The 27,736-nt window shown below is 40.5% G+C and overlaps 1 protein-coding gene across 2 annotated transcripts in view; it reads right to left on the bottom strand.

The window, feature by feature from the left end:
• Window positions 1-27,736, bottom strand: part of Meis1 (Meis homeobox 1) — a 140,139-nt gene that overhangs the window by 47,230 nt on the left and 65,173 nt on the right. For both annotated transcript variants that reach the window (XM_028777746.1, XM_028777743.1), the window contains exon 8: window positions 13,839-13,984. In XM_028777746.1, coding sequence (XP_028633579.1) covers window positions 13,839-13,984 — 146 coding nt within the window. The remainder of the gene's footprint in view (window positions 1-13,838; window positions 13,985-27,736) is intronic.

The raw sequence follows: 27,736 nt of genomic DNA, 5'->3' as shown, positions 1-27,736 counted from the left end.
GGTGACTCATACAATGACATCTAAGGGGTCCAGAAAAGAACCCTGACTAATGGCTTTTGGATTCCATGTGACCTTTGATCCTCAATGCCTTCGACCAAAATAAATGACCTAATTTCAAGAAACTCCATCCAGTATGTGACCCTAATGAGTGAAAATTTACCTGCTCCACAGTGATTAATAGGTACTTGCTACTTATTATAATTCCTTCAATCTTAGCCAAACCAGGGCAAATTGACTTTGCAGATGATCATCTTTTTAAAACAACTCACTCTCCAGGATGGTGCAAATTTGAGAGAGCCAGCATGTAAGTCAGAAGAAGTCCGCCCAGGAGCAAATGAAAAATTTGCATACAATTCTCCCCAAAACTGTCTCAGTACTTACTGATGTAGTGACTATTGACTAACAAAAGCCATCGGTCTCCAGGGACAAAGCAGGACTGTGGGGATGTCCACAACCTATGCCCACTCTGCCCTCACACCACAGTTAACCACAGGATGGGAGGGCAGACAGTCTCATCTGTATGTAACTAGACCTTCGCTGCAGCCTTCCCACCTGCCCAGAATATCCAAGGACACTGTCAACAAGCAAGCTAGACAAGTTGATTCTGTTTTGGTTTTTTTTTGAGACAGGGTTTCTCTGTATAGCCTTGGCTGTCCTGGAACTCACTCTGTAGACCAGGCTGGCCTCGAACTCAGAAATCCACCTGCCTCTGCCTTCCAAGTGCAGGGATTAAAGGCATGCGCCACCATCGCCTGGCCGACAAGTTGATTCTTATTTTTTTGTGACCTTGGCCAAGCTGAAGCTTTTGGCATGTTTGACATACTTGTGAAAGCTATTTAATACCCAAAGGGAAGTTGTTATACACTGAAAAATAATTAAGGATTGCAAAGGAAATACAAGACACCTTGGTCTGACTGATACAATGAAAATGACTAATTGTGTTTCAAAACCAGTGTTAGGGAAGTATGAAAATCAAGAAAAAGTACCTTTCTGTTTAAAATTTGTCTTTCAGCATGTGTCCCTGAGATCTTGGCTAGGTAAGGTATCTCCAGTGAGCCAAGAAAATGGACATCACTGGAAGCTTGCTAAAAAACTTCTATCCTTGAATCAGAATTTATGTTTTTTAAAAAAGGTCCCCAGATAATTTGAGTGTCTATTAAAATTTCAAGGATCATTTCTATAAAACTAGGTGAATAATCTTCAAGTTGGTCATAATTTCTATTTTGTGATGTTTTAGAAAACAACCTTTAACTTTTGAAGGCCATTCTTTATGCTTCCATGAATTTCTGAAAGTGCTTAATTTAAGGCTCCCCATACAAATACAAGGGACTGATGTGATTATAAATTATAAATGTTGTATGGAAATAAAAATCACGACAGTGTCCTCTATTAAGAATCAATATAGTTAAAAAAAAAGAAGAAGAAGAATCTAGACAGTTACTCTGTGCCTTTCCATTGTGTCACTTCAGTGATTTTATTTAACACAGCATCATCTTTATATAATGTTCAATATGCAGAGGCAGTCTGGTCCATGTCTGCCTATTCTAGGTAAAGAAGGAAGGGAAACACCAACCACCAAGGTGGGGAGTGAACAAGAAGGTAAACAGGTCACTGCAAGCCACCAACATGGTAATGTCAACACGACAACAACTCTAATGAGCGAGTCCACATGAGTCAGCCTCTCATCTTGTTTCCTACCCCCAGGAGTCAACAAACTTACTATGACACTATATAAATTATCTTGAAGGTGATAACTGATTTTTTTTTGTCTCTCACTATGTGGCTCTGGCGGTCTTGGAACTACCTAGGTAGAAGAGGCTAGCCTTGAACAGAGATCTGCCTGCCTCAGCCTCCTGAGTGCCAGGATTAAAGGTGTATGCCACTGCATCCAGCATAACTAATTTTTCTAAACATGAACAGTGACTATGAAAGTGAACAGTTCTGTGTTGTAAGCAGTATCTGTATATTTCTGGAAGCTGATTTCTATCTTTAGATTAAGTCTAATATTTTACACCTCTATGATAGCCAGTCTATGTAACATGTTACTTGTGCTAGTTCAAATATAAAAGACAACATTTATAGCCCAAAAATTAATTGAATTGTACCGTATTTGAGCATTATTTTTTTAAGCTTTTTCCAAAGGCTCTGAGTATCTATGCCGTAATTAAATTTAATTTGGACTTCGTGTATAATGTTAGTTAGCATATTCACTTCAGTGTACACATCCACTCAAAACACATCCTTTACACCTTTCAACTAGACCCCCTTGAAGACATTTCCATGCAGGGATCTTCACATCTGATTTATGGAGCTACCGTAACAACCAATCTTCCAGCATCACTACAACACAGGAGAATAGCCTAACTGAAACATATAAATTCCACATACACTTAAAAATATTATTGTCCAAAATTTAATATAAAAAAATGTTTCTAAGCTTACAGCCTTGCATGCAGAAGCAATTTTTCAAGCATTAATACTTAAATGGGTCATAGATACCACATCTGTCATTCTGTCCTGAAGTCTATGAGGCAAAACCAAGACTATGCTGGCCTATTGATTTTTCTAGCATTTGCTTTAATTTACTTAACCATTGAGAAATCCATCAGTACATAAAGGGCAACTGTCCATTACTGCCTCATTTGCAGACATTCCTTCCCCTCATTTTTGGTAAATATTTCCCTTCAATTGCTATGTGTTTACAGTGTAAAAATGAATTAGGAAAGTGCGCACACCTGTTTCTGTTCAGTAACGGCTGCACTGAGGTATATGTAACGTGCTTAAAGATAGAATAAATATCTAGACATTATTACATCTGTGTGCAAAGGGTGGTAAATTAGATCCTAATTACATTAACAGGGATTCTGCCTCCCAGCTTAAATTTTACATGAGCACTCTGCGAGGCTGCAAAGGCTCTGCTGTGGTTTCTTTATGAGCTGGTGATTACAGCTACTTCCTATGCGGTCACTAAATATTCTGTTTACAAATAAATGAAGAATCTTTGAGCCAACTTGCTAGGGTAATAATCTATTTTTTGCTCCCCCTCCCTCCTCGTAACAAACCCTCTCCGCACACGCATGGCAACAATCAGGAGCCCTGGCTTCCTCTAATTACTCCATCACGTAATTTCACAAATTGCCATGTCACTAGGGAGCCAAGTGCAAAACACGCTCACAGTGGGAACTCGGGCAGCCGCTCCCATTTACTACGCGTTCCTTGTTAAATTAAACACGGAAACACCAGTTGTATGAAAGAAGTCAAAAAGAACGCTTGCAAATGAGCCAGACACAGATAGCTCCTCTCTGCCATTTCACCGAATATGTGGCTGGCAACAGACAAGAAGATCCACTTGCCTGGCCCAGTCTTATTTCAACAGAGCTGCTCCAGTACACCCAAAGGCTGAGAACAAATGGGCTCCTCCAGAGAGTAAACTCCATCATCTACCAGCAGAAACGTGGAAGAACACCTAGGAAAAACCACGTGATATTCTCCAGGCCCACTATTCATTATCCTTTCTGCTACGTGAAATGCCTGCCCCCTTTCTCACAGGAGAAAGCGCATTCACAGTAGATAAATGGCTTCTAAGTCCTTTGAAGATAGAAACAGCATGCCACATTTCTATCCTGGCTAGAGAGACAAACTAAATTCCACTAATCTTTAAAAATCCTCAAAACCAAAGTTCATCCATCAAGTTCACACAGTGTTGGGGGTTTCTCTTTTAAGCGTTAATGCCACACATGTTTCTGAAACACATCAAGATAAATGCTCCTTCATCCCAGGACAGATGTGGGTGGAAGGGAAGAGTGTACAGCCAGTGACATTACTTGAGGGAGTGAACCTGAGGTTGCGCTCCTAGAAGCTGACATTTTTATATCAACAACTAAACACAGCCACTGGTAATTAAAGGTATTGCTTTGTGACTCAGGAGCCAGCGGGGTCAGGTACCGTTTTCCATCACAAACTGGTCCTTTATGCATGTAGATTTGCCAGCAGTATCTGCACAGGGAGAAGCAGACATTAACAGCAGCTGTCTCTCTGCTTTTACACTGAACATTCTATTCATACAGACAGGTGGAGTAATTTAAAAGCCGATGCGGTGCAATTTCAATGTGACTAATGTCACTGCCGACTAAAATGCCACCATTACCACTGTTTATGGAAACATTACTAAAATTACATTTTATTCATAAGAATTTTAGGATTCTGGTTATTACTAGCTTTAAAACGATCAGCCCTCTGTGTCATACCCCAGAGCAGCAGCTTAATTCTCTTGGGTTTAGCAGCCTCCTCTACTGAGGAACGACAGTTGGGTTGTAGGTCCAAGAGTAATCGGGGCTGCATAAGCAGCTCCTTCTACCTCCATAAAGCAAATAAAAGACACAGATCTTTGGCACCCTGACTATGTGTCAGGGGAAAAAAAAAGTCTTCCAGGGGCTAAACTCTGTGTTCAAGGGTTAGTTGGGATTTGCGTGAGTGAAGATTCTTTGCCCTAAAAAACACTGTCAGACATGGGTAGAAATTTACATATCTCTAATAGGAAAGGTGAGTGTTAAACTGGGTTTAGAATCTGAAATTCTAACAATCGAAAATTATGAAGACTATTGTAAACTATCAGCAGCTGCAGCCTTGTCTCTTTGTCAGGGTAAATTTGTGTAGGAAATAATCTAGGAACGAAAGGACCATCCATGACCCATAGTTAGCAGGCACCATCATGATACGGTCAAGCAATCTTGTGCCAAATTCCGACTCACTTTTTTTTTTTTTACTTAAAAGTACACAAATTAGCTAGTTATGGGACAAGGTTATAATTATACCTTTGAACGTAGAAATTCAAGTCAGGAGACCCTTGTCCAAGCTTAGTGAGTGTTGAGCCTCTGGTCTGAGAAAAATCATCCTGCCCACCTCACAGCACGACTGAGTCCACTGTGCATGGAAAAATGTTCCATCACAAATCCCCACAGACATAGGTATTAGAATTTATTCAGGCCATTGATCAATTTTTTTTTTCAGGCTGCTTAAAAGGCAAAATGATCCAAAGCCAAAATAATCAATAAAGCAACACCATAAAGAGAAGAGACAATCTTTGTGGTGTGTGTGTGTGTGTGTGTGTGTGTGTGTGTGTGTGTGTGTGCAGTCATTTTTGTGGAGTTTCTCCTTTGTAGCATTTGGAATGTAAGAATTATTCCTAAACTTTTATAAGCTGGCCTGAAAATGATTTTTTTCTTACAGTGAATGTTTATATGAACAGATGACCTTCCTGGCCTCTAGACTTCTGAACATTCTAAGATAACAAGTTCTCAGGGTCATTTTTGCCCTTGGACAATGGAAGCTCTTGGGTGGTTCAGGGACTCCAGCAACAATAACAGCTGACCACTAAGATTCTAAGAACAAAACAACAGATTCCACAAGGGTTAAGTTGGGATACACTGCCGTCATCCTTTTTATTTTAAAGACATCATGACAATGTGTTGTTTACATTCAAGTAGTTATCAAGTATCTCTATTTAACAATATTTCAGTTAATATTGCCAATTATATCTCATTTAACTGTCAACTAACTTAGGGTGTTAACATTTATACACATCAAGTTATTTAAGGTCTGTCTTTAGATAATATCTTTTATTCTGGAAGCTATGGCCACTTGGTAGTAATTGTTAAGTGAGGGCATTTAGTTGTATCTCCAGAAAGCAAGGCTGAAGGGGCTTTGCAACGTCAGAAGGCTTCATGACATATCCCCTTCAGGCCCAGGGGTTCTCTGCTGGCCTACAAGAAAGAGATGTCCAAGTGTCCCATCTGAGTTCTTTAGAATCATTTTCCTGTTTCATTTGCAGTGTTGCTTTGTGGTTTGGGTAGAGATTAAGGAATCAGGGAGTCTTGTTATAATGACTTTTGGTTTGATGTTTTTGAAAAGCTGAGGCTTGATCCTAGGCCCTGATCTATTCTCAGCAAATTCCTTACCACTGAGATCCTTCCGTAGAAGCTGACTTTTTGGAGAATTGATCTGGCTGTACAACTCATTCAGACTAGCCCCAAATTCTGTATCCTTCTGACTAGCTCTTTGACTACTGGGATGACAAGAATGAGTGACCTCTGAGTGTACTGCATCCTTGAGACCTGTAGGTGAGCCCAGGCCTGAGTCACTATACTCAGAGATCCCTACGTCACAAGAAATCATTTTGATGGAAAACTAAATAATCACTTATCATTACTGAACTGAAGCATCAATAAAATAAAACTTGCAATCTCAAGTTATTCAGTGTAACTCAAATAAGCTTGGGTTATGATGACTTGTGACCCAAGAACTAAGCCTTTATAGTATGTTCTCCCTCATTTGCTTGTCTACTGGCATAGACTATATGACAGTTAATATTGGATGTCAACTTCATACACTTAAGAAGAGGGAATTCAGTTGAAGAACTTCCTCTGCCATATTGGCCTGTGGACATATCTGTGGATATTTCCTTGATTGCTAATGAATGTTGGATGGCCCAGCCCACTGTGGGTGGTACTATCCTTATGCAGAGAGATAGGCCTGAGCTGTGTCAGGAAAGTAACCACATATAGGCTTGAGAACAAGCCAGTGAGCAGTGTTCTTCCATGGCCTCCACTTCAGTTCCGGCTCTAACTTCCCTCTGTGAAGGACTGTTGTTAGAATAAACCTGTTCATCCCCAAGTTTCTTGATAGTTGTGGTATTTATTCACAACAATAGATGTGAACAGGCTGACAGAAACAGAAATGGAATAACTAGACAACTTAACATGACTAATTTGGAGACTTGAAGCAAAATGGGTCACTTTTCCTTATTATGACTGGTAGAGATGGCAATTTAATCCTGCAGAAAAATGCACATTCAAATATATTATGAAAAATAAACATCTATATACTGTCATACTATCGTTAGAAAGACTGAGGTTTGGTGAGGATGCTTCCAATTATGTCAAACGCAGCATTCTAATTCCACAACGTATAGTTTGACTTCTTTCCAAACAACCGACCAAACTAATCTAAAGCAAACCATACAAAATTTTTACCTCTCTAAAACAAAACTAACCAATATTTCCCTTAGTCAAACCCACACTCTTTAGGGCAATTACCTTCCAGGGATCCTATCTGTTTTGGTTGGTTGGACAGATTCTTTTGAGACAGGGACTCACTATGCAGCACATACTCTCTAGTAAACCAGGCTGACTTCAAACTTTCAAAGCTTCTGCCCATGCCTCTGGAACACCAAAGTCCTGGGATTATGGGATCTGATACCACTGCTAGCTTCTGGATCTCTCAGACCCTGAGAAAGTAACCAGGCAGGCAGGCTTATATAACACAGAAGTCCTAAAGACTGGATTGAGTTAGCTTGGGGGTTATGGAGGGGACAAAAAAGAAGACAGTCTCACATGTGGACATGTGGTATCCAAATTTTAATATAAACAATAAACTGAAGAGGAGCAGTTGCATGCATATTAGTTGACCATATTTGATATTTTGTCTAAGAAACCATCTTGCCATTAATTGGAGTGAAAGGCAGCCATGCTGCTGACGTGGCCTTTGACGTCTGAAGGATGACTAGGATTCAGTCATGTGTATAGCCACAAGCAGCCTAATAACATGAGCTCACGTGGACAATTTTGATTTAAACTCAAACTTTATCTAATTAGCCCAATTAAGAGTACATCAGAGGGCTTGGGGGTGTGGCTCAGTGGCAGAGCCATGTGAAAGCCCCAGGTTTGATTCCTAGAACACAGGACAAAAAAGTGTATGCCAAGAAACCAAATCTGCTACATTTCTTTCTTGGCTTTGGAAATGAAAGGAATTTTTTCATTTTGAGTGATTGCTAGCTGTTGCTAGCTAGACCCTACAAAAAGTCCCACTGGGAAAGGACCGAGCGTCAGTGAAATCGGTGAGCCATCTGAGGACAAACATTCCACTCGCAGCTGGAAATGAGCATGGAACACCATCCTGTTTGTGAGTCCTGCGTACCTGTGTGAAGCTGGGCTTTTGTTTTCACATTGGATTGTTTTCCCTTTTCTGTCTCCTCATCAACAGAGCATAATTACGCCAGGTCAAAGGTGCACAGCTAGGAGTAGGCAAGAAAGAACAGGCAATGGGAAGAGGTGGGGGAAAGGCTGGGAGAGGGCTCTGCCAGGTCACTAATGGCCTCTGGGGCAAGAACTTGAAGACAGGACTATGCTCCCCTTTGATCTTCTAATTCACAATGATCATTAGTATTAACTCCAATTCTTCTGGGTGAAGAAGTCCAGCTGTAGCCTTTTCAGTTTACCTGACCTAAGAAAATTCATCACCCATCCATTAGGATTTCAATAACTACCTAAGAAAAAAGAAGGCAGCTGCCCTAGAATCTGTTAGCCCTCCATTCCATCTTCATGACTGAACAGAGTTTATGCGATGCATATCGCAGAATAATTAGGGCATTCCCCTCTCTCCAATAATTAAATAATCCGTTCCATTTTCCTCCTGAGACAGGTGATTCCCACTTGGATGAGAAGCAGTCAGGGTTCTTATGTAATCAGAGTTGGAATATGCTGCCTTTAAAAGCTGAAGCCATCTCTTAAGATTCAAAATGGCTGAGACTGAGTTAGTGCCAGCAGAACCTAGCTCTGGGCGGAGGAGGTGTAAGTCTGAGGGGAAAGAAATGACCATAAAGGAACTCTTCTGTGTTGGAAAGAGCTTGTATTGAATGTGGTCCACAGACATCTGAAAGGAAAAGCTTCCTCTCCTCCCTACTAGTGTTTAAGTATAGCGATTTAATATCTACAATAATTCATGATGATTCATGTCTGCCATCCCAGCACATGGGAGGCTGAGGCAGGAGGTTGCTGCAAGTTGTAAGAAGAAAATCAAAATTCTGGTCACAGATATGTCTTAGTAGTAGAGTGCTGGCTTAGCAGAAGGCAAAGCCTTGGTTTTCAGCAACACACACACACACACACACACACACACAAATTTAACTGCTCTAATTACAAGCCACTTCCCTTGGCTGGGCACATGAGAATCAAAGTGGTCTGGGGTTGGTTTAGACAGACCACCTTGCTGCAGAACTTTGTATTACCCTGATTGACACCTCAAGTAAGCTTTTGCAAAATACAGATGACCTGCCTTTCTGCTTTCTAAAATCTGCCCTACTTCTTTCAGAGCAGGTAAGGCAGGCTGAGAATATTAATTGTTAGGAAATAAAAATGTAAGGAGAAAAGAAAAGTCACTGATAGCTCTCTGTGTGGATACGGGTTTGCCTTCTGAGCCCTCTCTTACCTTGATCAACAGAAAAAGCCATTGAGATATCAATTAGAACTTTCCCACTACAGTAATCAATTCTAGTGTCTAGATGGTGGTTCTCCCAGAACCGTTAGGATGGCTATGACACTGAGATCCTTCAATGGATCTTGTTACCAAGATCAAAACCAGAGGACAACATCTGTCTCTTCTAGAGCAATCAATTCCCAGTCCAATTCCATTTGCTCCATGTGTAGAGTGGCGGACCCGCAGGGCACTTTTCATCTAATAGTGTTTCTATGGAAACACCATTCTCAATCTGGAAGATTCTACAAGACCTCACACTGGCTGTATCCATGAGAAGAAAGTCTTATAAATCAGATATTGAGCCATGAATTTGGCCACACTCATATAAAAATATTTTCTAGGCTAGATGTTCAAACACAGAAAATAAAGAAATAAAGGAAACAAGTGCACATAGAAAATATGTGTATTTGTCTCAGAAACGACATTTATAAGGCTTAACCTGAGGGGATCCTCATATCAGTGAAAAGACTGGGAGCTAGTTAAAGCCAAGTGATGACCTTTGACCTTTGAATACTTTCTCCACCTGAGTCTATATCTTGACATCTACTCCTCCCAACTTTTGGAATGCCTGGAATACACAGAGGCTCCAAACAGGAGCACACAATCACTGCACATTCTATAGAAGACCCTCATTAACCACTTTCCTATCTAGATTATAGCTTTAAAATGTAAAATGATCAGGTAGGGACACCAAAGACCCTTGTTTTTCACCTGAAACATTGTATTTAGTTCTTTTCTTCATTCCAAGTGGCACAGGAACATATCTTTATAACACAATGTAGTAAAAGATGAGGAATGTGAAACATATCCAGCAGAAGTCCAAAGACATACTATGCCATTTACTTTGAGGATAATGCCTAGGAGACGGGGAAATATCTTGATGTGACATAAGTCCTGAACTGATTCTGACTCATGAAGATATTAAGTAGCTTGTAATTGTGTGCAATGGTTTGTCTTCAGGCAAACACAAGCATCTCCATTAATAAATGCTTCTCTTCCCTTTCCGCTTCTCTCTTATTAACTATCTAAATCATGTCAGCCAGCCTTTTCTCTTGCAGGGAATCGTTTCTTTGAAGAGACTTTCCCTACTTATCAACACTGACAAATGTTCGGGAAGTCTAAGCTGGGGGGATTGACTCCATAATCACCAGAGTCTCAGACTAGTTTCCTTTGCTCCTGTTGTCTTATTATACATGAGTATGCAGGTTAGATGGCTACAGTCCAGAAGTCCAAGAACCAGCCTTTAGTTCTCTGGACTAGTAACATGGGTGGCTGATTAAATCTACCTGTAGCTAACTGAATGCCAAGGCAGTTTCCTTCTCCTGCAGCTGGCTGCAAAGCCTTTTCTACTCCTTTGACACACAAATGCTTGAAAGCCTTTTCGACTTTTAAACTGAATAAACTCAATAGAAGGATCTGTCCATCTATTTTGAGAGAAAGGAAGGAAGGAAGGAAGGAAGGAAGGAAGGAAGGAAGGAAGGAAGGAAAGAAAGAAAGAAAGAAAGAAAGAAAGAAAGAAAGAAAGAAAGAACTGGCAGCTTACTTTCTACAAGGTGTTTCAGCTTTTAGAATATGCCTTTTGGCACTTAAGAAAAACTCATTTATAATTTACCAATAAATGGTTATTGCTATTTTTTAATTAGCAAGAGTTTTGACTGCTCTTTTATGTGGAGGAATATTTCAGAATGAAGTTTCCAGATAAATCACATTAATCACGCAGAAATAATGCAATTGTTTTACAATCTGTGACAGTTTTCCTAAGGAAGACTTAAGTTTCCCTCGAGAGCTACTAGGACTTGAAGTAAAGTTACCATAAGTCAGTATTAGCAGGTAGGACACTCAGCAATACTCTTTCAAATCTATCGCTTTTGCCATAGAATTTATTGGAATCAGCTCCTGACGGTAACTCTGCCTAAGTGCCCCGGACATCCTCTCTGTAAGTATAGAAAAAAAGGGGGGGGGGGGAGGGAGACTCCTTGAAAATGGAAATCCACTTGTTCTTTCCGTTACAGGGAATGGGGTGGATTCTCCCTGGGAATAGTAGAAGGGTGAAAAAAGTTCTATGCCCCATAGCTCTACTTTCAAAAATGCAACCAGAGGAGCTGGCGTGTTGGAAGTCATTCTCATTACCCATAGTCCTTTATGAGCAGAAGGTGCTGGAGTGGGTCAGGGTGTAGTTCCCAGTAGAAACTGCAAGGCAACTTCCACAGACATTCATAGAAAGCCCAGGAAGCCTGGAGGGAGGACTTCTTTTCCAGGGCAGTGACCCACACTAGTGACTGAGGGCAACCAGCCAAGCCTCTAGAAATCAACTCGTGGGTAATTTCCATTACAATTGTCCCAGTAACACACAGTTCACATAAGCATTATGCTATAGGTAAAATCATGCCACTAGAAAGGATTTGGTTTCTGTTTGATTTTTTTTTCTTTCTTTTAGATGGTATAGATCTCTGAAAGGTTCTTCATCCTTATCAGGGGTATAACCTAGGAAAACTAACAGATGCGTAAGATAGCTTGCTCCTATCTCTTTCTGATTTTGCCCTAACCAATATTTGATTATATTTTACTCAGGGACATCTCAGAGTCAAGTCACCCCGAAGCTCCTTCTCAAGCTGAGAAGGAGCTGAGGCTATCTATTTCTTCTTATTGTTAAGATAGGAAGTAGCGGTAGTTTGGTTGTAAGTTCAGGACCATCCTGATTTGACTCTTACTGCAGAGCAGAACAGAGCAGAGCAGCCAGTTGGCTCTCAGACAAACTCCCATACAGCATGAGCACCCAGACTGACTGTCATCTCTTCTCTAAACAATGTTTTCATCATCTGCCCTGGGTACCACAGTCCTTCCTTCTCTAGTACACCCATGGTTAGGGATCATCAGTTGGAAAGTTACACAAGGCAGACCACAAAACATTCACCTATATGCAATAAATTTTAGACAAGTAATGAAGTCAGGATCCTCTCAAGGAAAGCAAATATGTGGTCAAAATCATGGTGTCTTAATCCAGTAGCTTTTAGTGCTAACCATCTCATGAACTTTACTCAAAAATGTGCAACACTGTCTAGACCAATGGTTCTCAACCTGTGGGTCAGATATCCATATATTATATATTTATAGTACGATTCCTAGCAGTAGCAAAATGACACTTATGAAGTAGCGACAAAAATAAGTTTATGGTTGAGGGTCACCCATGACATGAGGAACTGTATTAAAGGGTCGTAGCATTAGGAAGGTTGAGAACCACTGTTTTAGACAATGTTTTGAATCACAATGAGAAGAAGAGAAAATTGTTGTTTTTAGTTTTTGCTACTGATCTCGGTTTTGGTTTCATTCATCAGGGCTGGAGAAGGTGGATTAATTTATATCCTTGAGTTTTATTGGAGGTACAGCCCCTATCCAGAGCAGCAGAATTAATGCTGCTTTCATATACCACCGAATACCTTCCTTTAGACCAAAACAACTCTTGAAGAACATAGCTGGAAAACTGGGCAAGCAAGTGAGAGTCACTAGGCTCTGGGCTTTCATGTTTAGGGGGAAAAAATCCTTTAAGAAAAGCAACCTAAGTTTAAAATAGTGAGTCTGTTGAAGCCAAAGTCACATTTTTTTAATGTCTATTTACCTACATACCGCTATTTTAACTTGCATCCATAATATTGAAAATACTCTGGTCAACAATTTTAACTCATTTTTAGAATATTATTTTATCCACAAATTTTAATTTTGGCTTCTTTCTTAAATGCCAAAAAAAGTCCACATACACTTACAAAATAGCCACCAAAAGATTGCGATTATAAATATTTTGAGCATGAAATTCATTCAGAACAATCAGCAAACTAAACAAATCCCCTATTGGAGTAAAACCCTGAGTCTCTAGTTTCTCACATCTCCAGAATTCCTGCAGTGAAAAGAGCAGTACTCACACAGAGAATATAGACTGCTGCTTTGCTGGAAAAGTCCCAGGGGACTGTACAGGAAGAGTTGCCTGTGTATTGCTGGTTTCCTTTACAGCTCTAACTGCAGGGACGACTCTCACTGGAGTGACTCACCACATTACTGTTGCAATGGAAGGGTCTAATTCAAGCCACTGTACAGCAAATTACGTGACCATCTTCCATCCAAATACTGTAGATGGTTTTGGAGAGCACTCACTAGGAGAGTCCACTAGAGTGCTCATTCCAGTTATCATCTATAGAATGGGTGTTAACTTTCCTTTCAGAAAGTTTAGTAACTAGCTGTAAGCACTTCAGAGTCACTTTGAAAAGCAATGTCATTTCGAACATACATTCATAGAACCACAAGTACACATGGACTCCCAATTCTTATAACTTAGGAAAATTAACACAATTACAATAGTGAACTTCAAATGAAGCTACTGATTTAGGGTATGGGTCTAGGAAGTAAGTGCTAACTCTTGGTTAAAAGTGGGGAACCCCGTGATGTAGGAAGTGCAGAGGGATAATTTTTTTTCTTTATCAAAACTGGTTCATCGTCCATATTTAGTTTACATATGTCATTTAGAATCCACTTACTGTTAGATGCTGGAACAGCCACGCCCTCATGATATTGGTGGCTACTTTGGGAAAGATGCCACGCTTTTTGTGACGCTTTTTGTCCTTATCAGGGTCATCATCGTCACCTGTGCTGGGGGAAGCTACACTGTTGTCCAAGCCATCACCTGCAAACATAGTGAATCAAATTTTGACTGATGCTACCTTGACATGCTTTTTTCAAATAGAATGCCTTTGGAAACAAACAAAACCAAAAGAGCAGTTCAAAGATTAGTAGTTTCTTTGGTACTTTTAATTTTATTCCAAGACAAAGAGAAAGAACAAGGTCTCAGCTCAAAAATAATCATGCATATATATATATATATATATATATATATATATATTAAATCTTTCAAAGATCAGTGCTAAAGGCAAAAGGACTGGAGGGAAATATCCATCTCTTGAGTGGCTTTGTTGCCATGGTAATTATTCCAGTCTATGTAACACCTCTACTGGGTAGTTCAGTGTGGTGGCACGATCAGTGGGGGTCTCTGCCTGGGTATTTGAACTCCATATAAAGTCACTGACGTCAACTGGAGAGAAGATGCATTTAATACAGCAACTGCTGCCACAGGTGATCTGTCTTCAGACTGGCTGGGGTGGGAGCAGGATGGGAAAATGCAGGCAATCCATCAAATAAGCAATTTGTCATGGAATGCTTCAAAGGAGAGAGATAATTTTGCTTAGTGTCACAAGAGCATCATATTCAGTAAAGGAAAACCCCTGACATATTTTGTAATTACAAAATAATTGCAATTGAAATAAAATAGCGTAATGCTAGAATTGCATTGCAGTAATAATCTGGGCAGTTTCTAAAATTTTGTCTTCAAGGATCACACACTGAGAGGTCACCTGGTAACTATTCCTAAAGGACCCAAGTTTTCTACTGATTTTTGTTAGAAACACTTGAGTCATTTATTTTAGGAAATACTTCAGCTCTGCGACTCAGTAAAATGATAATACAGCATTCCTTTAATAATGCCATATATGATGAGATGAGAAAAAGTGTTACTATATAATCACAGGATTATTATATAAATTTATGTAAGTCATAAGATCTACATTAGAAATACCTATTTTTGATCTTTGCACCGAAGTCGAAGGACGAACAATGGACTAAATCCACTCTCGTGATCAGCATTTGGGCTCTGACATGTCTCACCAGAGAGCTACCTGAAGCCCTCTGCCCTGTCTGTGAGTTTTGGAAATGGACTTTTAGAAATGGACTTCTTGATCTGGGCCTAAAATGAAAAGCTACAATAGCCAGGCTTCAAAATGCTGTAGCAACCACACCCAGAGCATCCTCATCCCTTTAAAGAGGCCATTGGGAACCTATGGTCCAAAGAACCTGACACTTAGCTAGTACACTTTGCCTGATGACTACTACCTATTGGAAATCACATTAGATTTTCTTACATGGCTTCACTTCTTCTGTTGTTTGTTGCTACTACAGGTCCTCAGTGCAACAAAGATCGCTAGTTGGATTTCGCTGATTCTAGTCATTCACAGCAGTTACGCTGAAGATTTTCAATTGTTCATAACTATTGTGTCAGGAAACTCATACATGTGACAAGTGACCCCTGTGGCTTTCACTCGTCTTGATGTGTCTGGAGATAAACTACCCCTAGTCAGAAGCAGATGGATTCCGACATTTTGACTGTTAGTAGAGTTATACCATGCCAAGAGGCTTGACAGAGCTTCTTGTAATGCAAACTTTTATAAAACATCTACAAGTTTAGTGCATTTAACATCTAGATAACTCGTGACGGTTTCCTCGGCTCATAGACTGGGTTCTCTCTAGAAAAGATCATGAAGACTCCCAACACTAAAGCCATCAGCCCATCCAGCTAAAGGAGAAAGTCCTGATCTTCAGCGTCACATGGCTGGACACGCTCATGTTGGGTTCCTTGGTGGACCAGACACCCATACACCTGAGTCAATGCTGCCTAGCCTTTATTTGCATAACCAAGTATTATGAGAAATCCCCTTGGGTTTGCCTAATAAATTCTTTGAAAGTCTAGTATTTAAAGAAGCTTCTTCTACAGAGAAGCCATTCACCACATAAAACAACAATTCATTAAAGAAACATGAGAAGAGAAAACGGCTCCACAGCATTTAAATTTGCAATAGCTAATCCACCTTCGCTACGCAGAAGGTGGCCCAGGAAGAGAAACATACGACTCACTCAGCGATTAAAAATGAAAAGCTTCTAACCTACCAATACTGTTTTCCCCACCTCTCCGTGATAGGTCTCCACCTTCACAAAAATAGCCTTTTTATCCATCTCAAACCCCTTCAGATTAATTTAGCAAGCAATGTCTAGTGCCTGCCTAGAAGAGAATTCATTGATAATTTATGGAAATATCTACCATAATCCAGTGGAGATGACTTTTTTTCCAGCTTTGTGCATTAATAGATAATCAAGGCCTTAAAGCAGCCTTAGCTTCCCATTACCTCGGGCAAAAGAATTCCTGAAAGCAGGCCTTGAGGGCACCTGAATTATATACTCCATTAGGAGAGGGAGGCTTTCTGCATTCCACATGTAACACTCCCCAGAACCTTTCCTGTTTATTTCTGCTGTATGAAAGCAGAAGCATTAAGAACAGGATTTTTTAAGTGAAGACTTATGGAGATACAATGGAGAAGCCTTTCAGTCAGGAGCCAGATCACCCCTTCAGTCCCTGGCAGTGACCTCTCTTGAATAAAAGGTTTCTGTTACATCATTAGCTCAAGCCAAAAACAGCCTGGCTTAATGCACAGTTTGTTCTTCCTACTGTTTTTAGGCAAATACAGCTACTTTACTCCCATCTGGGAGGGAAATTACACTGCTGGGTTGTAATCTAAGACAAGATTTTCATTGGAAGCAAATGCTTTCAATCCAGTGTAAATACTGGTGCATGTTCAGAAAGCCTAAAACAATAAACCTCGCTCCTTCCCAACACGGTTAGGGAAATGGAGAAGATGGGGGCCCCTGAGAAGAGCATAATAAAACAGAGTATTCTAAAAGCAAACACTTTCATAGATTTTAATAAATTGTTTAACCTCTTCCACTTTCTAAAATTGAAAATTGATCTCACAGCGTCTCGACCTCAGAGGAGACTCTAAATGGTCAATTGTACCTTTAGCATTTCAATTCACTCCACAATTTGATACAGTCACCTCAATGTGATCTCGGGAGGATTTATTTCCTTTTTTTATATTTTTTTATTTTTTATTATTTTTTTTTTATTTTGAAGATCACTACATAAACTTGGAGAACCGCGGCCGACCACATGGCAGCAGGCAGAGGCTCTGAAGCCTATTTGTAAAATGTCAGCGGTGACTTCATTCCTGGTGCTGACTTCTCCTGCCGCCAAATGAAGGCAAACTGAAAAGGTGGAAATAATCATAAAAATGATGCTCCTCCATAAACAAGCTTACGGCCTCATTAGGGTAGCAGTGGGCTCCGCTGGGTGATTTATGCTCGTTTTGCTGATGCTATGAGGAAATGCCACAGGGCGACTTTAGCCAACTGCTAATGGTTTCTGACAGCTTCTTAGCAACTAGTGCAAGCAACGTTGTGGCGTTTGCTAGTGACAGAAACCGAAAATGTCATATTATCTGCCCATGTGTCATGAAGTCCGTGTGGCAATTAACTAGTAGGCCAGTGACTGAGGGGCCAGAGGCTCCTGCAAATGGCCTTTGGCTATGCAGAGGCAGCAATGGCTGCCTGCGTGCACACTGCCGCACGTATGTAATATTCTAATGCAGAAATCCACTGCCCGAAACTTCCTAGGTTCTGATGAGAGCAGACTAGGCCACTCACATTCCTTTCCTTCCCTCACCTACGTGACTCTCTGGGCAGAGGCTCTGATGCTATCAGAGGACTCGAGAGGAGTCTGCCTTGCTGTGATTAATTGGTGGTACCTGGCTCTGTGCTTCTGGATGCTGGATTCTAAGGCACCAGCTATTTTTTTCTGCTCTCTGATAAATTAGTCTAAAAGGATTGAAGATCACTGACGCAGACTCATTGCCAGATTGCAAGAAGCAAAGGAACTCTGTACCACAAAATGATACTAGTCTACTAACACCAGGCTTCTAACAAGAAGGGGGAGACTCTTGGCCACACTTTGCAGTTTCCAACCTATCAAAACCATGCACTGTATGTCAAACTGTCAAATCTTTCAGCGTAGGCCATTTGCCCTTGCAAATAATATTTAAGGATTGTTTTTACAAAATTTTATAGGCCATGGTCTAGTGAATGAGGCTAACCAACAAAGGAAGGAATTTGTACTACGATTCCTCTCTGGACAGTCTCTGGTGAGACCTGGGCCTGTCCCTGTGGAGCAAGGCAGGTGACCTGTGGCAACTCCCAGGCTGCCAGAGAGCTCAGATTTCAAACACACTCAACTCAAACATCCCATGTCGCCTATTTAAGCATGCCTAGGCATTTAGACTCTGCTATCTCCTGCCTTTCAAGGCAGGATAAAACAGCATTTATTGTATTCAGACCATTCAATAGGTCAGTCTGACCAGGTCAGTGGGGATTCCTCTATAGGCAAGTCCAAGCTCTGCACACCCCCCCTCCACCCCCACCCTCCCACCCCACTGGCCTTAAACTTTCTCCTTCTTTTCTCCCAGGGCTGCCATTCCTCAAAATACATCAGTAGGGAGGCAAAAACAAAACCCTTAAAAAGAGCCTAAGATTTACATCACAACTGATGGGAACTTTGCCTGTCAGTGGGGCTATCAGGTAAAAATAAAGTGGATGTGTGTCCCAGGGCCTCTGGGTCATAGAGGCAAAACTAATTAAGGAAGTGAACTAAACTTTCAACTGCCAGGGCAAATGAAAACATAAGGTTGAGACACCCTTGTTTAGCTGTAAGTTATCAGACAATCATAGATTTGAGGGCATTTTCATTTACGGCTTTGTGTGGAGACTCCATAGTTTAGTTTAGGGACATATCCTTTCTTTGACCTTTATAGGGTTTCAGAATAACAGTCCTTAGACATAGCTAGATTCAGGAACCCATACCATTGGTAACTGTAGCTTACAACCTTGGAAAAAATCTATTTTGCCCTGAAAATGGTCTAAATGGTCACTTCAAAGCTGAAGTATTCCTACCGAGAGGATTATGTACATTGTGACTGTGGACATTAAGGGCTTCATTCTTCTGAATCTTCCACAGAAAATCTGTAAAGGTAAATAAGGCTCCTTAGCATGCTGAATCCAGCCTCTCTGGTCACTGGTGCAAATGCCTTATTGATGTGGAAAGTTGCATTTATTTTCAGGGATCTCAGCATGCCCAGTGTCTAGGAGTGTTAGAAAATGTAAAAAGCACACCCCATACTCACTTCTCTAGACACTGGGGTATCCAGTTTCCCGAAATTCAAGTAGAATAATGTTTCTGTGTTATGTTAAGAGGTTAAACGGCAAAATTTATAGACACCCCTTTCTCAAGAAATTGCTACAATACTTCAGAAATCCTCAGGAGCTGAAAAGTCTTCATCTCCAATGCACAAGAGCAGTCAGAATTGTTTTCCTGAAGTACGGATCTGATCACGGCACCCTGGCACTTCCAGGCCATCCATGGTGTCCTTAGGATGGAGAGGATAACTTTTAGCTTGGCACTGGGGACTTTGACAGACTCTTTTCCAAGTGGATTTTCAGCAAGGATTTTGCTAAGACTTGATGTGCTACGGTACCTACCACACACCTGGTCCTGAGACTGTGGAAACTCTCTGCACTCGGCAGCTCTCAGTTCTTTGAGGCTTCTTGGGCTAGTTGTTTCCCTCACAATGGGCTTCTTTTCATTTCCTCATCAATGTGGCAAGCCTCTCACCAAGAGGTGAGCTTTAAGGCCATGCTCAACTGCTGTCTCTTACATGAAGCATTTTCTGGACTCTAGCTGACTTATTGACCTATTGTCACTCCCATGCAACAGCCCAACCCTAGGTGCTTTTTCCCCCTCTTGCTCATATTCACACATCTATTCCAACTGACAATACTTTTACTCTCCTAAGACCATCAACTTCTAGACATGTTCTCTGGAGTTCATTACAACAGGGCCCAAGTCATACTCATGTCTGTTTCTAACCCAGTGCCATCACAACGCAAAGAGAATATTGTGTTTTAGTGAATGGTAAATATATTTTTCCCACTGCAAAGGAAGCCTAACTTCAACTTCCACCTGTTACTTTTCTTTTCAAGACGTATATGAGTAAAATGCTTGGAAAAAAAAAATCCTCACTTGTGAAATCTGAAAACGCAGAAAGCATAAAAGATATGCATTCTCCAGAATTAGAAAGTGTTCTCAGAATCAAGCCTAGCAGGCACAGTATCAGATGCTCAAGAATGCCTGCTGTTCCTTCAGAAGCAAGCCAGTGCTTCCTGAAACTGTCCCTGATAATGTCTTACCTAACTAAAGAATTTTGTGGTTGGTATAGTTTTCCTGAGTTCAACATTAAAAGATAAAGCAAAGGCTATTTGTTTTCTCTTGCCTTTTATTTTCCTAATGAAGTATGTGTAATCTGTACTTTATTCATTTCCTAGTTGTTCTGTACCAAAGAAATTCAATTGTCTTTAGGAGACAACTTGGTCCTAGCTTAGACTCCAGACTTACATTTTAAACATCTATTATAAATCTAAATTCCTTGAGACTCTGGATTTTCTTAGCTTTCCCAAGAAATTACACCATTGTTTCTCCCAGCACCATTCCATACACTTGCCTCAGCACTGTATCAGCAATGAGTTATCTGAGGACTCAGCTCTTGGTACTGTGGTAGACAGAGATGGCATGTCCGATCTCAGGTGACCTTGGAAAGAATTTTCAGCAGATATATAAAAGTATATCCCAAAGTCTCAAATCTTAGCATTTTTGTCATTATGTTGTTTTGATTTGTTTTGAGATGTTGTCTTGGCTATCCTGGAACTTGCTATTTTGACCATTCTGGCCTCGGACTTACAGAGATCCTCCTGCCTCTGCCTTCTGAGTGCTGGAGTTAAAATTCTGTACCACCATACCCTGCTAATGTTTTAAATAGAAACAACGTACTTTGGGTATCTTCTAATCAGAATCTAATATTCCAAACAGTTAATGGTCAAAATCAATGATTAACTTGTATTCTTAATTTTAATTAGGATTCTGTTAATTTCTAGTCTTCCCTTCTCTAATTCTGCTTTAACTCAGTTATTTAATGTATCCTTGTTCTTAGTTCAAAGAAATTCCCAGTTGCCCAAGGAAAAACAGTGAAACAAAGGAGGTTCTACCACCCAAAGCTTTCTTGAAAAGCTTGAGATGATTCACCTTAAAACCAAGAAGATAAGGAGTTAGTTGTGGACACTTGCTATCCAAGAGCCAAAGTCCAGCATGGTCTTCACAACTGGTGTGTGGTACAGATACACTAAGAAGAATGGGAGGAGCCAAGGGTCAGTTCTACAGCCAGCCCACTGACATGCACTGTAATTACAGCACCTGAAAATGGAGGCAGGAAAGCAGAACACTCAAGCCCAGGTAGGGTTACATGGTGAGACTCAAAGCAAAACAAACGTAAACAAAGTTTAAATCTCCTCTAAATACACAGATTCCTGATACTCAGAGACAGCTCTGAATGTGGCTCTCCTGAAATTGGTCATGAGATTTTGCCTTGTTAGGTGAATTCAAGTGTGTTGAATGGTGACAAGAATGTGTTAGTGGTTAACCACTGTGGACAGAGTTCAGTGTTACTCCACCGTTAGCAGACTTATGACGGCTACAGAAAGTTAAGAGAAGACAATGACTCAGCACTTGAAGAAAACACCTCCTCCTCTGATGTGCTGCCTTCATTTTCCTATTCTAAAGTGATCTCACTGTTTATAAACCCATCATTCCCAATGGCTCTTACTACCATCGCTGCATGTAACTATTCAGACCACTGTGGCCCAAGTACCATGTCCATACAGAGTACAAATGGCAAGCAACGCATCTCAGCCATACCACTCTGAACAAGCCCCAGCTCATCCTATCTTGGAAGCTGAGCAAAACCAGGCATGGTTAATACTCGAATAGTACACAAACTGTGAACAGCATGAGAAAGAGTTTTGGTTTCCATTAAGCACTCCAATTGGAGGGCACAGAAGCTAAGCAACATGATCACAATGATAAATGTAGAGTTGCAAACTCGTGTAATTAATCACACAGCAATATAACTCCATGAGTGTCTGAAGTAAGGTCTGACCTAGGCTAGAGGGAGCTTGCAGAAAAATCTGAAGAGTAGACAAAAGCAGGGGCAGAGGACAGACAGAAGCATTCCAGACTATAGGATAGGAAGAGCAGGCCCAGAGGCTTCATGCAGCACAACCCAGCCATAGAATTTGCTGGAACAGTAGAACCAATGATTTTAGACATGGAGAAACAAGAACTATATCTTTGTGGATAGATCCCTAGGGTTCTGGGAATTCTGACCTGCCAGAGTACATCTGTGAAGTTGTTAGGGCCAGAAGTTATTAGAACCAGAATATTACACACATTCTATCTAATAAAGCTTCACTCCACTGAATCTCTCCCTAGTTTATTTTACATACCACTCCCCACCACAATTCCAAACTAAGGTTGAAGAATGCAGGTTGGGGTTGGGGAAATGGTTCAGTGAATGAACGCTCTAGCTGCCAAGGCTAACCGTCCCACTGTCCACAGACCTGACTCCTAGAAGTTGTCCTTCGACTGTCACATGCATGCTGTGGCATATGTGTGCCTATACAAAAACACAAAGGACATGAAGTTGTAAAACCTTATAAATTAAAAAGAAAGGAATAAGGGACAGGAAAGCAATAAGTCCATTCAGACGGAATGCAACCAAGCCACACGGCATGCTAACAGGAATTGATTGGTAACTAGGCCTCATTTCCTCAGAGATGCAAGTTAAGACTGTTGTTAGGATTTAAAGTCAGCCCAGCATTAAGTAAAGCCAACTCTGAATGGCCTGTGAGTCTCAGTTGCAGGAAGTCTACAACGCCAGCCCAAGGAGGAAGTTCATTTCCTTTCGCATTTCTGTAAACTGACAAAAGCTAAACTTTTCAGTTGCCCCTAGCATCTCCTTTTCTGTGCCTAAGTTCCACTGCCTGGCACCCCTTCCCTGTAATTCCTAAGTGCCCCAACACCTGAGCCTCTTCTCCTTCCACTTACACATGCTCAGAGTTTGCCTCATCTTCTCCGACCAGCCGAGATGCTCGCCCTTGCATACTTGTGGAGACAACCAGAGTGTCAGTAGAATGCATTTAGAAGTATGATTCAGATGTGAAAGGAATAACCGTAAGTATTATGCATTTTAAATTTATATTTGTTGCTGGGATGGTGGGACAGGCCAGTGATCCCAGCATTTGGAAAGGCTTAGAAGACCAAGGGCATCCTCGGCTACATCCTGAAGTCTAGAGTAGCTAGGCTACATGAACCCTCAAAAGGCCAAAAATAAAGTAAGATGTGTCAGAGCAAGTCATTAAATATAGAATTTGAATTAAAGTAAGTAAGAGTTTTAAAACATAGAGCTCATGTTGGAAAAGATGGTTTTTAGAGTCAATCTATACTAGTCTCAGGAAAGAACACAGTGCATTTCAAAGCTGATCATCAGGACTCATCCCCAACCCATACACATACTCTAAATCTACTACCCTCTGCCCTTTACTCCTGACCATCTTTAGGGATCTGTATTTCTGAACATGCCAAGTTTATATAGATACACTGTCAGTGCTGTGAGTGATCCTGTGGGTGTAACACAGTGAAAACATGAGCCAGTGACTATCCATGTGTATATGTAGGTCAGTCTTAATTTAGGTGTGTGTATGTTGAGGATTGCCAGCATGTTGAAATAAATTTGGAATTATTTCTTTGGCATAGATAACACATTCAATTAAGCATCTATCACTTCATGATTCTCCACTGTCAACACAAATAATGTATAAAATGTAATGGGGTGAGAAACATGGAGAGAAACCAACCAAATAACTAAGATCCAAGACAAAAATGTTTATGAACTCTGGTGAAACACACAGACACAAAAACATTCCAAGCCCTTAAAGTGCATTTGGTGGAGTTAAATAACGATTTGTAGAGTCTCTACAGGATAGATGCAAGAACTGTCCAATGAAGAGCTCACATTTGTACTGAAATTTCACTCAAAATTAAGTCACAGTATCATGTATTTATATGGGTTAGTGTTCATTGGAGTAAGGTATTATGGACAGATGTAACATAAACTAAGAAATCAAATAGCTTTTCAGTGTTTTTCCTAGCTCCTTGAATCATTGTATTTGGTTCTTTTGAGATAAGAATTTTTTTTTTCTTTTTAAGAAATCAAATATGGCATTTTAACTTTATTCTCCCTTAGGGGAACTGCATCAAATTAGTTTGTCTGCACACAGGACAAATAGCAATGATGACTATGAAGAAAAAATAAATTTTACTTGTTTTTTTATCTGTTTGGTATTTTTTTTAAACAACTAAACATGATACAAAGTCCTTGCAAAAACTGGAGAACTTCTTAATGGAATGTTAGACACTTGCAGATGTGAGCCTTCTGAAAGCTATCGCTGAAATTTGTATATTGACTCTAACAGCAGAACAAAATGGAAAGACCTCCAGTCAAACCCACTTGTAAATGTGAAGGAAGAGCCATGAAAGTTCAGAACCAGCCACTTAGGGCCTTGGCAGTTACATAAAAATAGCTTAGTAACACATACCATTTCTTGAAATGGTTTCCCCAAGAAGTGAGTCAACCTGTGTTAATGAATGTCTAGAAGGCTCTATCTTTAAAGGGGGGAGATGTCATACATGGAATCTTATAGATAGGCAAGCAATGGTCATAATAAATGCACATACACATATATATTTAATGTTAATCAGAAATGTATGCATCTGTGGTTTGTGTGTGCGTGTGTGTGTGTGTGTATACCTTTCATAGGTAGTATAAAATTTCTTTATCTAAAATATTTGGAAAGTAAGATAAAAGCCAGTTTCCAAAATTTATATTAAAAGCAAAGATTTTACAGGTTGGCTGCCTAGAAAATGACAGGGGAGTGGGTTTTGTTTGTCTGTTTTGTTTTGTGTTGTTTTACAAGCCCCATTCCTTACACAGCTGTAGACCAACCAAACCAACATTGTAGAGGACGAGCAAGAGCTCAGCATTAGTGATTGTCACACAAGTATGTCTGAGAAGGACTATGTTAGAACAGAACCAGAGGAGCTATGCTCGCTGCACAGGGGGCTTCTAAAGGCTTCTCCTCTAGGTCCCTGCCTCACAGTTTGCGGGCTGGAAGCTTTGTAAAAGTAAAACCTGTTAACAAGACAAAAGAATAAGAACTAAAGAAGCAGTTACACTGGAGAATGTCAGCATCATGAAAAATAGCCCTCTCCATGCTTCAGGGGCTTCATAAAAAGAAACACACACCACAGGACTATAACTCATGTGTCTACTGGCTTCAAATCATATTAAAATACTTACTATATTCACATGTGACAGAAGGTATTACAGTCTTAAAACATTTTCACCAAAAACATCTCTAGATGTTGTAACATTTTAAAAAGTGTATACAGGCCACACTGTTTTTGAATGATGTGGAGAAGCCAGGTGGCATGTCTGAATTCTGTAAGAGCTTTTCTCCAGGGTGCCCTCTCTTCCCTACATAGCATGGTAATGTGTTGCACCTCCATCCTCTGACTTGTTAGCTTCTTGGTCATCCACCCTCAAGGCACTCCTGGGCACTCATCCACCCTGATGCTTTTCATTCTGTTCTTAGTGGTCAGGAAGTCTGAGGGAAGATGTCAGCAGTGAGCAGATAGGACCACAGCTGTCTGAAGATGGAACCCAGAGAATAAGAGCAGAGGACTCAAAAATAAAAGGATCCCAGGACAAGAAGCTGAGGAAAAGGAAATGCCCAGGATGAACAGGGAAGGCAGTTAGATTATTTTAGAGTCAATTGGGACAAAGCTCTGAAAAAATGGAGCAGCAGGTATTTAAAGAAGAATTAGGAAATACTAGGTATGTTAAATATAATTGAGGAAGAAGAAATGGCTGAGAAGGTTAAATGAACAATAAAATCCTTATGACTCTATTATTGTAAAACCACATAAAAGATTCAACCATTTCAAAAGCAGAAAATTCCAAGTGTGCATCTGTTACCGTACACACCTAAACTTGTTTCCTTTTGCAGGCTCTAGTCCTTTTGTGGACTTGGAACGACACTCACACTAGTGACTCAGTTAATTAGGCACAAGTGCTCGCCTTTCAGAATAAGAACACTGTGTACACTGGCAACTTTAGTGGACACAGTAAAGATAAAAGGAGCTTTCTAAAGAAAATCAGACACTCCAACTTTCTTGTTCGAGTAGGTATCTGCAACCTTGTTAGCTGTAGACATGGATTCAGTGCATTCTTTATGTTACCTCTAGGCCCATAGCTACTGCACCGCCTGTCCACGGGCGTGAGTCTCTTAACAAGATCAAGAAGGATCGTACCATCTGGACGAATAGAGCCAGAAATGTACAGGGTGCATGTGCGCACCTCCCTCAAGAGAAACATGGGAACTGGTCTGGCCACTTGATGTAAGGAAGAGCAAGCATTCCTGCACCTGCTGGTTCTGAGTCAGAGCATCCTGGAGGTCAGTTGATTGACTTGTGGAAGAAGACAGTTTCAGTCTCACCTTTGTTAAGGCCCCGGTGTCTTCATTCATTGTACCTTATCTTACTCCTATTTTGCAGATATCATAAGAGAGTAGTTTAGCTTTTCAAATCAGATTGTGAGGTTAAGTATGGAGGATGGGCCCCGCCTAACGCCTCAAGCTCTCTTCTACCCCTCTGGAAGCAGTAAACCTAGTAGTTGTATTTACAGCTTAGACTGGTCACAGGGGGGGTGGGGGTGGGGGGGGGTTGGGGAGGGGAGGACACTAAAAACTGTTTGCTATTTCACCTGGCAGGCAGAGCTTAACTGATTGAGTGAGTGTTTCTGTATTTTCTTATTTGAACAACGGACACCAGTTTAAATTCTTCTTCTAAAACTTTTTGTTGTCTTTGCCATCTCTCTCTCCATTCACACTCCTAGGAGCCAAATCTCCAAAACATCTACTCTGCTCTCTTATCATTGCATGCTTCCTTTTTTTTTCTTTTTTTTTCTGTCCCCCACAGCCCCGCCCCTTTTCTTAAGGAATCCTGAAATGTGTTTTTTTAAGTAAGTGTGCTTCAGAGAAAAATAAGTAGTCATGCTGTCCAAACAGCCCATCACAAAACCAGGCAGCTGCTGGGCACAGTGTTAATGGGAAGAGAAAATTTTCAGTATTCCCTAATCCTCATAGGCTCCTTTAACAAACCAGCAGCTGTCAGAAGCCAGGAACTCCTGGGCCTTCTGTGTGCACTGCTCTCTTCTCTGCACACATCCTTAGAATAAAGCTCAGTTTGTAAAGTAGACACCAGAAGAGATTAACAATGAATAATCATGAAACTAAACAACTATAAACAGTAGATTGCAATAAAATTTACTTAATAATTATCAACTGTTTATTTCTGAAACTTTCCGCCTAACGTTTTTTGGAGTATAGATAACAGAGGCTACAGAAAGGAAAACCACACATAAAGGAAAACACAGAAGAGGCTCGTAGTTCCCTCGTGAAACACATTAATCTCTAAATTGTCCTGTTGTGAAACAGAGGGTTCTGTTTGACTAACATGGACAAAATTCTATCTTTAAGATAGAAAAGGGAGATACACTATAGGAAAATGGCTTTTTATCCTCATCTGAATCATAACTTCTTAAATTGTGGGTCATGACCCTATGAATGTAGGGATTGTTTTATATATATATATATATATATATATATATATATATATATGTGTGTGTGTGTGTGTGTGTGTGTGTGTGTGTGTGTGTGTGTGTGT

The sequence above is a fragment of the Grammomys surdaster genome, unplaced genomic scaffold (assembly GCF_004785775.1).
Source record: "Grammomys surdaster isolate TR1022 unplaced genomic scaffold, NIH_TR_1.0 67, whole genome shotgun sequence".
In the NCBI taxonomy this organism is placed as follows: domain Eukaryota; kingdom Metazoa; phylum Chordata; class Mammalia; order Rodentia; family Muridae; genus Grammomys; species Grammomys surdaster.
The sequence above is the reverse complement of the archived record's forward strand: the minus strand, read 5'-3'. Positions and strand labels throughout refer to the sequence as shown.